At 35.6% G+C, this 18,184-nt stretch overlaps 1 protein-coding gene across 11 annotated transcripts in view; it reads left to right on the plus strand.

Moving 5' to 3' along the window:
• Window positions 1-18,184, plus strand: part of ADAM22 (ADAM metallopeptidase domain 22) — a 175,056-nt gene that overhangs the window by 107,788 nt on the left and 49,084 nt on the right. For all 11 annotated transcript variants that reach the window (XM_015558317.1, XM_015558318.1, XM_015558319.1 and 8 more), the window contains exons 8-17: window positions 2,448-2,518; window positions 5,585-5,659; window positions 7,277-7,348; window positions 8,494-8,660; window positions 10,067-10,151; window positions 11,165-11,255; window positions 12,430-12,481; window positions 14,926-15,025; window positions 17,044-17,115; window positions 17,340-17,432. In XM_015558317.1, the coding sequence (XP_015413803.1) occupies window positions 2,448-2,518; window positions 5,585-5,659; window positions 7,277-7,348; window positions 8,494-8,660; window positions 10,067-10,151; window positions 11,165-11,255; window positions 12,430-12,481; window positions 14,926-15,025; window positions 17,044-17,115; window positions 17,340-17,432 (878 nt within the window). The remainder of the gene's footprint in view (window positions 1-2,447; window positions 2,519-5,584; window positions 5,660-7,276; window positions 7,349-8,493; window positions 8,661-10,066; window positions 10,152-11,164; window positions 11,256-12,429; window positions 12,482-14,925; window positions 15,026-17,043; window positions 17,116-17,339; window positions 17,433-18,184) is intronic.

Genomic DNA, 18,184 nt, shown 5'->3' on the forward strand with positions numbered 1-18,184 from the left:
CACCTCTAAGAGAAAGCTGCCCTTGAGTTCCGCCTGATGCCAGACGGTCCAGTTTCTCCCCGTATGAGTCTGGGTCCTAGAGACTTGCCCAGAACTGGAGTTCAGAGCGGGAGCCTATGTCTCCCTCCTGTTTGAAAAGGACAACCATGTCCTCAGTTGCCAGCCCTTTCCGCGCACGCCTCCGTACCTCTGCACTTTACTTCCGCACCTCCTCTGAGTCTCAGTGTGCTTTTCTCTTTCCTTCTAGTTGTAGAATTTCCACTCAGCCAGCCTTCGTGTGGTTCTGGATGATGTCCGTTTTGTCTTTTAGTTGTATTTTTGAAGTGGTTGTGCGAGGCAGTAATTTCAGGTGGTTACCTATGCTGCCATCTTGGTTTCTCCCGTTTCCCATTTGTTGTTATCCTCATCTCTCTATGCCCCAGCATTTCAAGGAATAATTATTTTAGATTAACATTGTTGTTTTATATGCTATTTGTGGAATTAGTCTTTCCTTCTCATGCATGTTTATTGGTCATTTGTTTACAGATGTTGATTTAAGAGTTGCATCCAAATCTTTACGTGACAGTTGGCCTCGTTTAGTGGAGCAGTGGTTGTGCAGGGTCCTAGCTCCGCGGGGCTCATTGTGTTCTCCTCTGAAGACAGGGCACATCCCAGTATCTGGGGTGGAGATGCTTCTCTCTGTTCAGTGAGCCTGATCATGGCCATAATACATTCTAAATTTTAATCTCACTGTAATTTGTGCAACAGCTCTGTGAGATATATATTAATATTTCCATTTTATAGATGAAGCTCAGCTGGTTTCTTTTCCATGGTCCCACAGCTAGGAAGAGATGGACTGGAGGTTTGGATTATGGCACAATGAGAATGTTCTCTGGGAGAGAGGACCAAGGGGAGTTGGAAAATTTACTAAACTGATAGCAAATCCTAAACTACTACTTAGGAAAATGACTTAAAAGTTTTCATTGTCTTCTCATCAGAAATGAAATAAATATTTTCTAATGTCACTTCCTCTCACAATGAGAATGTTCTCTGGGAGAGAGGACCAAGGGGAGTTGGAAAATGTACTAAACTGATAGCAAATCCTAAACTACTACTTAGGAAAATGACTTAAAAGTTTTCATTGTCTTCTCATCAGAAATGAAATAAATATTTTCTAATGTCCCTTCCTCTCTGAAATAAATTGGTAACTCCGTGACTTCATGCAGTTCCCTTAAAGAGAACTAGGACTCCCCCTTCTCTCCCGTTGCCAAAGGGATATAAGGTCCTATTTTATAGGATTCACTATTTTGAAAAATCTGCAAATGAGCATATAATGCTCTTATTTCACACAGCTACCTTATGTAACTTTTATAATCCCTCTATGGGAAGAAAATTATTCATGACTAGCTGCCTGAGAATAAAGCCACAATCTAACGGATATTACTGGAAGTAATCAACATTAATTAATATTTAAAGTGATAAATGATTCCCCCAGTCTTTATTGTAGGCTTGCCATGATACAATCTTGTAATTTGAAAAAAAAGAGACTTTCTTGAGGGCTTATTTCCAACAGAAATTTTGGAAGGGACTTGGCCATTTTGCTGTTATTAAAAATGAGTTTTGAACATATTCTTTGAAAACGCAGGTCTGTCTTAATTAATTTCTGGTTTTCTTTTCTTATCAGAAGTTGGCTCTGTCAATTTTGAGTGTTATTTATTTTTCAAGACGCTTGGATTTACTATGATAAGTTAGAAGAAAATTAGAAATAAATGTCAAAACTGCAATTTTTGTGAAATAAACTCAAAACTAAATTTATTATTTTGTAATTAAATATAGTTTCACTGGGTTATGGATTATTAGCACCTTTGTCTTTTTATGCATTATGTATTTCCCAGAGACAGAATATTATCAGATGTTCTCCACACTTGTCTGATGGTAGAACCTTTTGTTTTACATGACACATCTCTTAAAACCAGTGTCTTTTCTTTCTTTGTTTTTCTTTTTGATCAATTTTATACTCTCATATATGAGAGTCCTAATTGCTCCACCAACACTTCTTCACCAACACTTAGAGTGTCATTCTTTAGTGAAGGTCAGTAGTAAACGTGTCGGTCAAGTTGGCTATTTAGAAGGTTCCCAATAGAGAATGTAATGGTTTTATGGAAGAAATATGAGAAAAACTTTGAGATAAGTGAGAACAGGAATAATGTTTGAGATTTGTTTGAATTATATTAGTTCATAATATATTTATTCAGTACTGATATGAACACAATTGTTTTGATTAATGTTCTGTATTATCATTAAGTGCAACATTATATCTTATAAGATTTACAACTACTTATTAATAATCAGAAGTACTAATAAAGTATAATTATATAATTTTTATTAGGAAGAGCTAGTAAAACTTTGATTGCCTTGTATGAAATAAAGATAGAAATTTCAATAAGTTTATTTTTATTTCCTTTTAGAGTTCCAACAAGTAAACATCACTCCACCAAAATTTATTTTGAAACCAAGACCAAAAAGGACTAAACGGCAGGTATGTATTCACAGGTATATATCGTGATGCTTTAAAAACACGTGGCAACTACCAGTCAATTGACTCCACATTAAGTCCCTGTGAGAGGATATTAGTCACGACATTTGTCAGGGTGTGGTAAGCAATACGCACAATGGATCTGTCGCCAGCAGTGGAGGTGTGGATATATTTTTTCATAGACTCTGAAAGGATTCAAGACAGTGGTGATAATGTGGTCATTCATCATGCAGATGGATTATGGGGCCCTGCCTTGGCATCTCAGATGCTTTCTGACACAGGTCTTTTTCCTTACCTGGTATGCACCACCTCGTATGCATATCCTGGTGTCTGCCTGTATGGTGCATAACCTTGTGTTTATCCTTTTAAAGATAACCCCTTCTGAGTGAATACATCAGGTTTTGAAGCCACAAATGCTATTGTCACACTTGAGTTAGGATGTCTACTTTATGAATGTTCAATGCATCTTGGACTTAGTAATAAAAATAACAACTGTTTGTACCGTGCTTTAACCACATGAAGTAGGTACTATTATTACTCTTATCCAGGAAAAAAACAGTGGCTTTTCAATGTGAAGATGACTCGTGCAGAATTATGGAACTGATAAATGGTTCAGACAAAATAAGAACTTGGGCCATCAGAATTAAGCAATCATCACCATTGTGGTGGTGGTTGGTGTGATAGTATGTGTGTGGCTTAAAAACACAGGGTGAGCGAACTAGATCTCTAGTAAGATCAAACTGTTGAAGGAAACAGGTGTTTCTTTTTAAAATATGTTTAATCTGTATGAAATAAAACACGTTTACAAACAAATTTCTAATGTGAATAGTAATTGCTAATTTTATTGAGTACTTACCATGTGCCTGGCCCTGTTCTAAGAATTCTAATTGTATTAACACATGTAATCCTCATAACAATCTTATGAGGAAGGTATTATTATTATTATCTCCATTTTACTGATAAGGACATTTAAGCATAGGAGGCTTAAGTAACTTGCCCATGGATATATTGGGTTACCCAGTGGTGGATCTGGGATTCTGACCTAGAAAGTCTGGTCTCAGAGTTCTGATGACCACATAAGCTTAATATACTGACTCTCAGAAGTCTTTGTGTTCTATGAATTACTACTATGAACTTTATATATTTTGTGAATATGCATATATATTGAGGCCCAATTAAATAGACATGAGTAATTGCCATGAGGATTTAATTGGAAACAGGAATTATTTTCATAAGTTAATAAATGAGGGAATAGGATGATTTTCTGTTGACATAATCCTTTATGTTTTTCATAAACATTTGTAACATCCAGTCATATGCTAAGCAGGCAGACTCTTGATTTCTCTTTCTGAGAACCCTGTCGACCCAGGAAGGTGAAGTGTTTTAAAACTGTGAGGCCAATATTGGCAACTTTCTGACCTTCAGAAAATGTGGAAACTTGTGAATCTACTGTATTAACTTAGAAGGCTCAGTCTCCTCCACAGTTAAAAAAGCAGAGACTAGCACCCTAAAAACACCCATTTTTAAAGAGACTCCTGTGACTGGGTGCAGTTTATGTGACTTTTTGGTTTCCAAACCTCAAATTATGTCTGTCATTCCTTACCAACTTAATATAAGGGATTTTGAAAAAAAATTTTTTTTTAAAGTTTGGGAGTGTGTTAGCAATGAAACAAAATCCACATGGCAGGAATGTTTTAGTTTGCTTTGAATGCAGTACTCAAAACACATTCATTATGGATTTAGGTTTGATTGTATACCCTCATCACCAAAATGGCCCTTGGGCAAGTGAGCAAAAAGATTTTATTGAAAAAACTGTTTATCAAAAAGCATGGCGTAAAGGAAAAAGTTAATTTTGCGTACCTTGTTAAAGATTGTGTTATAGACTAACTGCGGAGAACAAAGGCATATGGCTGCCTTAGTGGCTCTTGCCAGTAGCGTTCTCTGGTCATGATTTTGAAGGTGGAGAAAATTTGTTGAACAGACAGATGTAGCTGCACTGCATAACCCAAACATGGGAACTCTCAGAACTATCCTAACAAAGTTCCTGTGTCATTTGGGGGATCCCCTCACCCCCGCCAGAGGAAGGAACATGTCTCAATCCAAGATTTGGAGATTAAAGAACACAAGTGTCAATCATCTCACTCCTGGTAGACCTCTCAGAGATTCATGGAGTTTAAATTAAACCATTTTATTACAATCCCTGAGGTCTACTGTTAAATGAAAATAGCCTGCAAATGAAATAGATGGAAGTACATAATGAAATGCATATCCTTTGATTTATGTGCGTACATATTTCTGGAAGAAATCAGTAACTGCTGTGCCCATTGTTGGGGAAGGATAAAAACCAGGTAAATGGGGCCAGAGGCAAGAGGAAGACTTTTACCCCCTACTTGTTTATAATTCTTTAATTGTTGAACCATGTACATGTATTAGTTCCTCAAAAACTAAACTAATTGAAGAAAATGAAAAAATAAATGCTAAATGAATAAAAGGGGGAAACTGGTTTGTTTACTTCTCCATATTTTTTTTTAGTTTCTCTTATTAAAAATTTTTCAGCTTTATTGAGGTATAATTAGCAAATAAAATTGTAAGATATTTAAGTGTGCATTGTGAAAACATTTCCCCCATGGAGTTAATTACCACATCTATCACCTCACTCATTTACCTATTTAGGGAGAACATTGAAGTTCTACTTTCTTAGCAACTTTGTTATACAAGGCAGTATTATTAATGTGAGTGCCCATCAAAGAATAAATGGATCAAGAAAATGTGGCATATATACAATAGAATATTATTCAGCCTTAAATCCAAAATACAAAAATGTACGGTATCACTTATAAATGGAATCTAAAAAACAACAACAAAAAAGTCAAACTCATGAAAACAGAATAGAAAAGTGGTTCCCAGGGTCTAGGAGGTGGGGGAATAGGGAGAGGTTGGTGAAAAGGCACACATTTTCAGCTAGAAGATGAATAAGGTCTGAGAATCTAATGTCTGACATATTTTTTAGTTTTTCACAGCCAAGTTAAGAGGACCTATTTAGGTGCCATTTCCTTTACTATATTGCAGCTCCATCGCCACCCTCGAAATGTAGAGGAGGAAACCAAATATATTGAACTGATGATTGTGAACGATCATCTCATGGTAGGATTTGCTGAATTTGTTGTTTGCTCTTGTTCGTACCTTGGATAAAACTGGTCAGTGCGGAATATGTTTAGAAGAAAGCGGTCCATAAAGCGTTAACCTGGACAAGGTATTTGTGTAACCAGATATGTTTGTTACCCAGCAACAACCTACAAGAAGGAAACACCCTTAGGTGAAAGTAACTAATGGTATTTTGTGACGTTCCAAAAATATTTCTGGGACTCATAATGTCAACTCTTTCTTGATTAATATCAATTCCTACTTGACTAATATAGGGGCTAATATTTCCTCTTACTAAAAGGGCAAGATTTTAAAAAAATGAAAAGTTCCACTAGTGAGACACCAATAATGTGACACTTTAGTTTTCAATGTTCAAGTTTATCCTAGTGAAATAGAAGCAACATTTCTATTTCTGCCTTGCTGTGCAGTCAACCATATGGGAAAGCTTATATAGCCAAGTAATAAAGATTTTTAGGATAAGAACCTAGCAGAACTCATTTTTGTTGAGTCTGTTATTTTGTTATATTCAATTCCTGTATAGATTCAGTTCATGGGCAGTCATATGGTTATAGTCACAGTCTAGTCTTATATTAGTTCTGCATAACTAGGGCACTGTACTAAAAGTGTTCAATGATGCACATTGCTTGATTTTATTTAATTTCACATGAAAGTACATTTGGATTTACTTTGAATGATTTGAGGGAAAATATAATTTATTTACATATGATTAAACAAATAATATCAATTTTAATTCTTTTTACTGATTATACCATCAAGATTGAGTGCTTCTTTCTTGCTCAGGCTAAGACTAAGTTTTACCTTTCTACCTTTTCGAATTCGGTGCATGTTACTATTCCCTGAGATTTTTACAAAACAAGCATAAGTTGCAAAAACATAATTTTGGGTATTTTGGAATATCACAAATTCAGATGTCTATAGACATCTTTATGCAGAAAACACAAATAAAGTGAGTCAGGTGTTAAACAATAGAGAGGAGTGAGGCCTGTGGTGAAGAAAGGAATGTCACATGGCTGGTCTGGTGGGTCCCGTTTTTACCATGTGGGGATGCTAATTTAAAGCGAAGCCAGAAATCAGGTTTTATATGGTATTTCCTGAGTTTTAAAATAGCATTGGGGCCAAACAAAAGATATATGTGATTCACATCTAGCCTATAAGCTACCTCTTTGTAACCTTTAGGGCTTTCTTCTCCTGGCTGAATACGTCTTATAGAATTCATACATTTTTATACTTTTAGCAGTATTCCATTCACTTTATCTGACTTGGATGCTACTTATATTAGTATGTCTTGCAACTCATAGATAACTTTATATGTTTTAATCATTTTGAATAATAATCTCTTGTTAGAAATAAATTTGTGGAGTAGATGGAATGAGTATTTTTCCCTTCATATCACAGATGAGTAAACTGAGGCCTCCAACTTTGAAGAGCCTTTTCTCAGACTACAGCATGTAAAGGACTAGTTCTCAATTCTTATTTACATATATATATATTTACAGAAAACCATATAGATCTTTCAATTACACCATGTTTTCTTTGTTGAGTTGATTATTTGCTGGTGACTTTGAAAGCCCTTCACTTGTTTCCTTTTGCTTTCAGTTTAAAAAACACCGGCTTTCGGTTGTACATACCAATACGTATGCGAAATCTGTGGTGAACATGGCGGATTTAGTAAGTATCAACCCGATTCAATATTGCCATAGAGGAATTTTATCTCTTGATGGCTAGTAGAACAGATAATATGGTTCTTACACTTTCACTACTCTAAGTTACACTTTAGCCAAGGCGTCTCCCAAATCCCTGATAACCGTGCAGTTGACTTTATTGCCTTCGGTATCTGGCTGGGAAGATGGTAACAGGAAGTGGCCACAGTTACCCACAGGTTTATGCCTGATATTCCTTCCTGAATTTTTCACATGGGAAAAAGAAAAGGTTGGGTCATAGGCCCTAACAAAGATACTCACCCTGTACTTCTACCAGTGGGAAAGCAGTATAAGATTTGCCTTTTTCAAAAGGGTGCCTGATGCTGCGGGAATTATGCAACTAAATAATCCTACCGAATCTACTTTCCAAATCTTCCCCTCACAATGCCTGTACCTTCTCTATGATGTTAGGCAGGGACAGTCGGGTGTGTAGAGAGGATTTCCTTGGAGAGTCTTCATTGTTCCATTTCTGCTAGGGCAGTGGTCGGCAAACTGCGGCTCGCAAGCCACATGCGGCTTGTTGGCCCCTTGGGTGTGGCTCTTCCACAAAATACTGACTTCTGCGCATGGGCCACAGAGTTTCAATTGCACTGTACGTGCGCACCCGCACGTGGTATTTTGTGGAAGAGCCATACTCAAGGGGCTGCAGTTTGCCGACTACTGGATTAGGTGGTGGTTGTACAACTCTATAAATATGGTATTTTGTGGAAGAGCCACACTCAAGGGGCCAAAGAGCTGCATGTGGCTCGCAAGCCACAGTTTGCCGACCACTGTGCTAGGGGAACTCAAGAATGCATGGATGCTTTGTCTGGGTGCCAGAAGGTGGACTCAGAGAGAGCCTTGAATAAAGGCACAAGTATTTGTCAAAACATGATTTTTTTGTTTCTAACTAGTGCTATTCTTTGGGTGTTACTTGCTAAACAATTGATTCCCTGTTACTCAAGGGAAATGCATGTAAGTTAGAAAAATAATTATCTCCCTTAAAAACAATGAAATTTCTTACATTAACTAAAACTCAAGGTGTTTCCTTAAGTAGAAATTTTTTGTCCTGTTCATTAAACATGTTGATTTTACCACATGTATAGCTGGTGTGTTCATTTTGTTATACACTAGATATATAAAGACCAACTTAAAACAAGGATAGTATTGGTTGCCATGGAAACCTGGGCAGCTGACAACAAGTTTGCCATATCTGAAAATCCATTGATCACCCTACGTGAGTTTATGAAATACAGGAGGGATTTTATCAAAGAGAAAAGTGATGCAGTTCACCTTTTTTCGTACGTAACTTTTGTAATGATTTATTACTTTTCCTGGTTCCATGTTGAATGCTCTATGACCTGTGACTGCAGTGTATCCTTTGTACTACATAATACAATTAGGATTTGATAGGGAAGATACATTTGGAAGAAGTTTTTAAAGTATAGATAGTTTCAAATTGGCATGAAAATGTAAGAGCTTTAATTTTGAGTTATTTTCTTATTGCATATACATTTCATTTAAATTTTCAAGAGGGTTAATGAAAGCATGTATTGAGTAGAAGTACTGTTAATGTTCATACAGAGTATTTTTAACTTATTAATTATACTCTTTAAAGTTGTTGGCTTTTAAATGTTAACTATGTTCTTGATTTAAGATGAGAGCTTAGTATTTCCAGAGTTTATCTTTTGTTTTTCTCACTCTTAAAGGTTTTTTTGTAACATGTTTATTTGATATAATAGCAAGATATATATAATAGCATTTTAAAAACCTATCATTTGAAGTCAGAGCTTTTGTTGAAGAAAGTTATAAATGGAAGTAAAAGAGTATATTTTGGGGGTAACTTTTTATTTTTATATAATTTCAAACTTAGAGAGAAGTTGTAAGGAAAAACCCTATGCCTTTCATCCAGACTCGTTAATTGTTTACATTTTGCCCCATTTGTTTTATTATTTCTTTCCTTTCATTCTTCTTACCCCTTTTTCTTCCTTTCATCCATCTATCAGGTTGTTGTTATTTCCTGAACCATTTGAGAGTAACTTGGAGACCTTACTAGGCATTTACTACTTAATACTCAAGGCATTTTCTTATATAACTATAGTAAATTATTAAAACCAGATAATTTAGCATTGGTATAATATGTTATTTAACCTACAGTCTATATTCAAATTTTACTAATTGTTTCAATAATGTCTTTTATAGCTAATTCTGTCCTGCCTCAAATTCAGAATCTAATGCAGGACCACACATTGCTGTCATGTCTCTTTAATCTGTAATCCGGAAGATTTCCTCAGCCTTTCTTTGTTTATTTTGAACTTAACACTTTGAAGTGTATAGGCCTATTATTTTATAGAATGCCCCTCTTTGTGGAGCTGATATTTTCTTGTTATAAGATTCAAGTTATGCATTTTTTGGCAGAAATAGCACAGTAGTGATTTTGTATCCTTCTCAGAGTACATCATATTAGTAATTCTTTTTTAATAGGCAGAGTTCTCTTGAAGATAGTGATTATATGGGGAAACATCCCCAGAAACCTTTCTTTTTGGTCATGTGTATAAACAATTTTCATATTCCTTCTTTGCTTCAGGAACGTATAGTATACAAATGTTATGTGCATTGAGAAAATAAGTGTGATAAATTAATAATGAGAGGTGTTATGATATTTGAACTGCGAGCAGTAAGTATTTTTCATTTCCTTTTCTGAAAGGGGAAGTCAATTTGAGAGTAGCCGGAGCGGGGCAGCTTATATTGGTGGGATTTGCTCGTTGCTGAAAGGAGGAGGCGTGAATGAAGTAGGTGTGAACATCTGTGCAGTACAAAGTGGTATGATGGCTGAAAATGTTTTCCTAATATTTAAGAGATAAGTCCTCAGTATTCCACATTCTCCACGTTAGGTTGTTTTATGAATACCAGTGTAGTTACTGTAAATGACCAGAGGGCAGAATAAGGAAATAACAGAAGATAATATCTGATAATTCTGTTCATGGTCTACTTAGAATAATTTCCAGATTTAGCTATTTCCAGGTTATTTAGTGAAAATATTTACTTTTACCTTCATGGACAATAAAGCCTTGTTTATCAATTTGATTTTCCAGAGAACTGAGTAATTTTCTGAATTGTTCAGCTTATTACAAAAACCCAATTGGAAATTTTCTTCCTTTTTTGATACTTGGCAAATTTTTGGAGAAAAAAATAGACCAGCCTTTTCAAAGTTTTCCTTCTACCCCTACGGCACTAAACCTGATGGAAGTGACCTAAAAGGAAATAATTGAATCCTTGGGAGGCTGTATATTGAAAAAAAAAAATACCTCTAGGCCCCCTTAAGTTTCTTTTGGCCAAAGATCATCACCACATCCTGTTATTTAGCATTTGTTCTCAGAAGCCACGTTCTATTTACTTTGGGGAAATTTCTGGAGTACAAGTGGACACACAGAGATGAAAAGTTCCAAATAATTTGCTCATTTATTATTATTATTATCCAAATCACTAATTATATGTAAGTATTACATTTTTCAGACATATCACTGGTGAAATTTGGACTCAGAATTAGGTTTAAGTTTCCAAACTGATAAGTTGGCCATTCCCTGGTTTCTAGTCTATAAGGCTTAATCAAACACGGATTTATTTCTTACTACGTCTACCCAAATGCTCAGTAGTTCAGTATTGGCTATTATGTGTTTAACCTGTGCCAAATAAAATACTTAGAGATTACTTATTTTCAATTATATTGTGAATTTTTCTCTGGCCTGTCTTAAATAAAAATAATTTACATTTACATGTATTTTACTTTTGTTTTATTTTTCAGTTTGGGAAAACTGATTTAATGGCAGTTACACTTGCCCAGTCATTAGCCCATAATATTGGCATTATCTCAGACAAAAGGAAGTTAGCAAGTGGTAAGTTAAAGTACACGTGTGGTTTAATTGTGTCTAAAATAGACTATCTGTGAAATATTTTGGAGAATGAGATTCTTTAATTCAGTTGCTTGATCAAAAGAGTTTGGATGATAACATAAGATAAACAGCTAGGGCATGAAACAAAACGTTTTTCAAAAGTAATACACCATTATATTTATATTACAGATGAAAATTTCTCCATGTGTTATGAATGTTTAAAGTTATGTGATGATACATGTTTGAATTTCATATAAAAAGGACAAAATAATTTTAAATGTTTTAATAAAGAAATCCTAGGCATATAGGTTTAAGGCATACTGTTTTATTATGGTTTATTTAAAACATCTCTTAATATGGCCATAGAGAATTTGCGTGACTGATAAAGGGCTTAGTCAATATGGACCTAGTGAAGTATGCTATGTTTAGCATCTATGAGGAATATATTTTACCAAGTTACTTCACTATGTATTATGAGTACATTGCTTATAGTCATATTTATTTTATTTTTAATAGACATTATAAATATGATTGCTTATATTAATCACTATTATCGTTTGTGGAATATCGATTATATGACAAACAATTGAATGCCAGTATTATCTACATGTAGATACTCATTTAATCCTCTAGATATTCCTGCCAGATATGCATTCTTAGCTCCATTTTACAGATGTGACTAGATCATAAAAGGCTAATGTCTCAAGATTAAGTTAAATGGCAAGCCCAGATGTTGAACCTGGGTGATTCTGATTCTGAAGCCCTTCTGCTTAACCGATATATCATACTGCCTTCTGCCAGCGGCCTTGGTGCAGAGGCTTTTTAACAATAAACAGGAAATTATAAGAATTCTCATAAAGGCCTGTGAAACTAAGATCCTGGAGTGGTGTGTCACTGTTTCATTGTATTTTATTTTAAGTGAACTCTTTCAAAATATGGCCACTTGATAAAATATCAAAAGATTTAATTTTAGTAAGAATTATGTAAACTTGACAGGGTTAGGGTAGATTTTTGTGGTTATTCACTGCATAGAAACTATAAAAAATATTAGAAAACAGACATTACTTTTTAAAAATTATATTAGGAATAAAGTTAAGATATACTTTTTAAGATAGGAACTACTAGAAGGCACCTGTTTTTACTTTGTAGTAAGGCGTGTGTATTCCTCTTCTCTTAGGTGAGTGTAAATGTGAGGACACATGGTCTGGATGCATAATGGGAGACACCGGGTGAGCCACTCTACTTGAAAATACCTCACTTTTCCTTTCCCTGCTGTGCTGCTGTCTTCCTAGGAATATGACACCCAATAACTTAGTGCATGGACCCTCACCACAGGCATTTAGGAGAGAATCAGTAGGTTTTCTCAGTGGCTTTGTTATGTAAAATATTTTCACAAACGACTATCTTATTTATGAAAACAATTGATGTCAGTTAATCCAGAAGGTCAAAGGTCAAGGATGTTTTTGACCTTGAATCTAGGCTGGAGATGAGCAACAGCTTCGTTCTTGATGGCTTACATACTAATCTCATTCCTTTTACCTTCTTCAAGTCAAATTCAGTGGGTTATAAACAGGACTGTGCTGGTCAGCTGACTCACAAAAACAAAAACAAGAAAAAAGCCCAGATTTGTCACTTCCCGGATGGCCAGCAGCCTTCCACCATAAGTAGAGCCTATGGGGTAGTAGACACTACAAGGGCCGGTTTCAAGCTACCACAGGCGCCTCACTGCACGAGGAGTGGGAGGAGCTGTGCACAGCCGCTCTCCTGAGGAAGGTTGTTGTTTGTACCCTGTCCTACCCGTCAGGTACTATCAGGCATTAACCTTTTATTCTTTCAAAATTCCACAATCATTCCTTTCGTGCCAAGCTGATCACTACCCCTTACTTTTTTTTTTAAATTAATCTTCATTGTTGAGATTATTACAGATGTCCCTCTTTTTTCCTCCCAGAGCTCCCTGCCACCCGGTTCCCACCCCGCCCCAGGCTCTCGCCACCCTATTGTCTGTGTCCATAGGTAATGCACACATGCATATAAGATCTTTGTCTAATCTCTTCTCGAACCACCCCCTCCCGCCCCGCCCCCCACACACACTTCTAAACTTTCATCATCTTGTGCTCTTATTTCAGTACCATTCCAGATACTCACTCAGCTTCGGGGCTCCCTCTCTTCCATCCACTTCCATCATAATTGAAAAGGTAGAAGGAATGAAAGAGTGAACAGTTGTAAACTATTATCCAGATTTTAAAAATGAAATACTTACTACATAATTAAATACCATGGTTAATGTTACAATAACAATATTAAAATAATGTTTAAATGCAGTATCTTTTTCTTTTCATTTTTGTTGTGCTTTTATAAAGTTTGGATCCTATTGGATATGTAACTATGTATTCATTTTTTTACTTAACATTATCCACATTTTTTTTCTGAGTCTTTATTTTGAACACCATGATTATTAATAACTACATGGTATTCTATTTTATTAACAGGTTTTTTTAAACTGTTGAACATTTAGGTTATTTTCATGTTATTTGCTATTATAAACTGTGCCACCATAAATATCTGAGTTCAGACATATTTGAGCACATAGCTAATTATCTCAAGAAAAATTTTTTATTTTATTTATTTATTTTTTAAAATATATTTTATTGATTTTTTTTTACAGAGAGGAAGGGAGAGGGATAGAGAGTTAGAAACATTGATGAGTTGCCTCCTACACACCCCCTACTGGGAATGTGCCCGCAACCAAGGTACATGCCCTTGACCGGAATCGAACCTGGGACCTCTCAGTCCACAGGCCGAAGCTCTATCCACTGAGCCAAACCAGTTAGGGCTCAAGAAAAAATTTTTTTAAATTAAAACTATTAGATTTGAGAATATTTCTCATTTTGAAGATTCTTAACACACATTGCCAAATTGCTCTATAGTTATTTCTTTTTCTATTGACCCTTTGTTACTTTATTTGTATACATTTTTTGAAACAATCTGAAACAATCTTGAAAATTTGCAAGAATAGTAACAAAACCTTTTTGTCCTTGAATCATAAATTGCTAACTTGGTGCCCCATCACTGCCAACAACTTAGCGTGCATTTCTTCCAATAAGGACATCCTCTACAAAAACACAGTGCAACAAATACAGTCACCTCATTCCGAGCCCTCATTGTACACTGGCTCTGTGTTTCAGAATGTAATTTTAGAAAAGGCTCAGAATCAGGCATCAGGTTTTTATGTCTCTTTAGCCTCCTTCAGTCTGGAACAGTTCCTGACTTTCTTTGACTGTCATGACCTTGACACATTTGTAGATTACAGGTCAGTGGTTTTGTAGACAGCTTTGCAGTTTGGGTTACAGCCCAATTGTAATATTTAGGAACGACTTATTATGAAATAAATTATTCCTCTTTTGGATGGAAATCACAAGTGTGTGTGTTTCCTTTGAATATGTATGCAAATAATGAACAACCATCATCATCATTGGTCACCAAATGAAGAATTTAGAAATATAGTGATTGAATAAAACTTTTAGGGACTTGAATGCAAATATTGTACATAAGTGGAATTTATTTTTCACTTTTGAGAAAATGTATAATTTTAACAATGTTCAATTTTAACACTAATATACAGACAAGGGAGACAAAAATTGTACCCAGCTATTAATTTCCTTCTGTCTTATAGCTACTATCTTCCTAAGAAGTTTACCCAATGTAATGTTGAAGAGTATCATGACTTCCTGAATAGTGGAGGTGGAGCCTGCCTTTTCAACAAACCTTCTAAGGTAATAAGTGTGAACAGTTATTAGTTATTAATCTTTCTAAAGTATGATAAACATAAATTTTTCAGCCATTTGGTCTTATAAAAGAGAGCTTTTCAACTTGGCTTGTACATATTGAATATGTACCTATTCTAAATTTGCTAAGTATTTGCATTTTCAAAGCCAGCTTTAATCTTGAGCATTTGGGGCTTTTCTGATAGGAATAGGAAGTAGGTAGAAATAAGAATGTTTGCTTTCTGAAATTTTTTCATTTTCTATTTATACAGCCACATGATGATTCAGGGATAACTTACAAAATGTTTTTCATTTTGTTTTTCTTGAGTTCCCCTCTTTGGATACCTCATCACAACTCATACCGGTAGAAAGGGGGCAGGGGCATAGCTTCCTTCATTACTCCCTGCCATTGCCTTTCAGAATAAGCAGTTTGATTAAAATTGCAAGTACTTCTCACTATGAAAACCAAGTTTGCTTAAAGAAGAGAAGGAGAAAGTCTCTCTGTGCTTAGACTTTGTCAGAGGCTTTTGCAAGGCGAGGAGCGTCCTTTGATCACTGACTGCCTGAAAGCAGGTCTTCCCCCTGCCCTCGGAAGTCTGCACATGAAAGGAGAATGCTTTGTCCTTGTCAATTACATCAACCGTGGCGTGCTTCTGCGCACCACAGCCTTGGGAGTCCTTCACTGGTTTCATCCTCTGTCACTCTGGTGACATTTAGGAAATGTATCACGTGGCAATAAAATGACTTTAGCACCGAAAGTTCCAGAAGTGATAATTGAACAAAATTCTTACTGCTATGAAGGAAAAACAGTTCAAGTTTTGTTTGTTTGTTTTTTTTTTTTACTAAAATTACTGATTATTCTGAACCCAGAGGAAGAGAAGAGAGTGCTTTTCACCTAGGTATGTTTTAGTTTTGGCCTCCAAAGCTGTCTCATTCGTTATGCTCTCTTTCAACTGGAAATGAAATTGAGAGGTAGAGGAATTGATTCTTTTGTTGGAGAGGAGAGAGTATTTGAAATTAGGTGGGGATTCTTTGTTGTTGTTGTTGTTGTTGCTTTCTTTATTTGGTCGTGTGTCTTCCCTCTAGTTGGTTTTAAGAAAGTGTGTGTGTGCGTGTGCGCGCGCGCGCGTGTGTGTGTGAGTGTGGTACATTTGTTGAATTTTGTGTATTCACTGCCATCCTGTAAAATGTAGACTTTGATTAATTTTTGAATGCATATTACATATTTAAAACATAGCAACTATATTTACTAATTTTACCTATAATCATAAGATAAATTATAGTCAAAACATATATTGGAGAGTTTAAAATTAAACAGTCTTAAAATATACTCTTGTACAGACCAAAAACTGCTTCTGTTTCTGGGGAAGAGTTATCATTGCTATTCTCTGCAGGACTATGTTAATAGGAGGAGCAATATTTTGTATTAAAAATTAGTGGATTTGTTATTTTGTGATGTTTTCCTCATTGTCAATGAAATAACTTTCTGTTACACAAGAAAATATAGTTAATAAAGGGCTTTTCACAGGTAACTGAACTTGATCCTCACAGCAATTTGTGATGTAGATGGACAGTTGATATTATTCCTGTTTTGAATACTAAAACCCTTGGGCCCAGAGATGGCAAGCTGTTTGCCCAAGATAAGTAGCTGAGCCAAGATTTGAATCCTTTGCTTTCTATTTAAAGGAAATGAAATTTCAGGAGTCATTCTGGCTTGGTTTTGGTCAATGGCTAGATCATATTTTATTTTGATGGCATTTATCAGACTCTACTTGGTTATGTATGTTATATATATACATATATATATATGATTAAATCTGACATGGAAACAATATTAGACACTTCTGTTCTAAGGTTCCCAGTTCTAAAGTTATAGGAAATTGTGCTTTCTGTTTAGGAAAATAGAAATATATTTTGGAATAACTGACAGATATGCCAGAAGCTTAGGTGTGGCACTTAGGGTCTCATAAAGTCTTTGACATTGATTTGTCTCTATTTTAAGTCTCTTTTTGGTTTTCATCCCACAGCTTCTCGATCCTCCTGAGTGTGGTAATGGCTTCATTGAAACTGGAGAGGAGTGTGACTGCGGGACCCCAGCAGTAAGTCTCTGGGTATTTTGATGACTTCGTTTAGGTTATTCAGGGTCATTCCAGGCCCATACACTGAGATAGACATACAGAGCAGGGGTGATGCCTGGAAGTTTTATAAGATTTGTGGAAGATTATTATTATTACGAGGTTGTTCATTTATTTTAGAAAATATCCTGGTACTTTAAGGAAAATTACCCCATTTCTGACATTATGCAAATGATTATATTCCTTAGGAATGTGTCCTCGAAGGAGCAGAGTGTTGTAAGAAATGCACCTTGACTCAAGACTCTCAGTGCAGTGATGGTCTTTGTTGTAAAAAGTGCAAGGTAGGTAAATGTTGTTTCATAACCAACTGATGAAAAAGAGGACATTTGATGACACTGTTAAGGTGAGGTTAATATACTCTAATAACAACAGGATTATCTAACACATATTTTGTGATTAAGTGCCAAATGCTTTATAGGATCCTCACAAAATCTTGTGAGGTGTAGTAACTATTTTTATTCCCATTTATCAGATGAGAACACTGAGGCTTGTGTGGTTAAATAGTTTGCCCAGGGTCTTAAACCAAGTAAGTCAGGGAGCTAGGGCCTGCACCTTTATAATTCCCAGAGTTTGTCCTCTCACTACTACTGCCTCCCTGAGGACTATGCACATGAAATGAAAACAGGTGTTAAATCTTTGAATGCTGTTTTCCCTTTCTTGTAAACTCAAGTGGTTATTCAGTAGACCTTTCTTTTCTCACTGCTCAGTTTGGTACATCTCTTGCATTAGCTGTTGAAGCAGCAAAAGGAATTCTTTAGACATGAAAACACCTTACATGTGTTGTGCAAGAGATTTTAAAATGCACCTTGAAACACATTGACTGTTTTCACCCTCCCATCAGCATCTTCATACCTGTCTCCAAATATTTAAGCCTTTCCATCAAGACTAATAGTTATTTGAGGCTTACCTTTTCCAAAGAAATCTATTGTTTTTTTCCTCTTCTCATAGAAAGTCTGGTACAATATTCTACATTATTTCTGAGGTTGAATATATCCTTCATTCTGTACATTTTATGGAGGCAGAGCCAGGGACT

This window comes from Myotis davidii, unplaced genomic scaffold, assembly GCF_000327345.1.
Source record: "Myotis davidii unplaced genomic scaffold, ASM32734v1 scaffold187, whole genome shotgun sequence".
Classification (NCBI taxonomy): Eukaryota; Metazoa; Chordata; class Mammalia; order Chiroptera; family Vespertilionidae; genus Myotis; species Myotis davidii.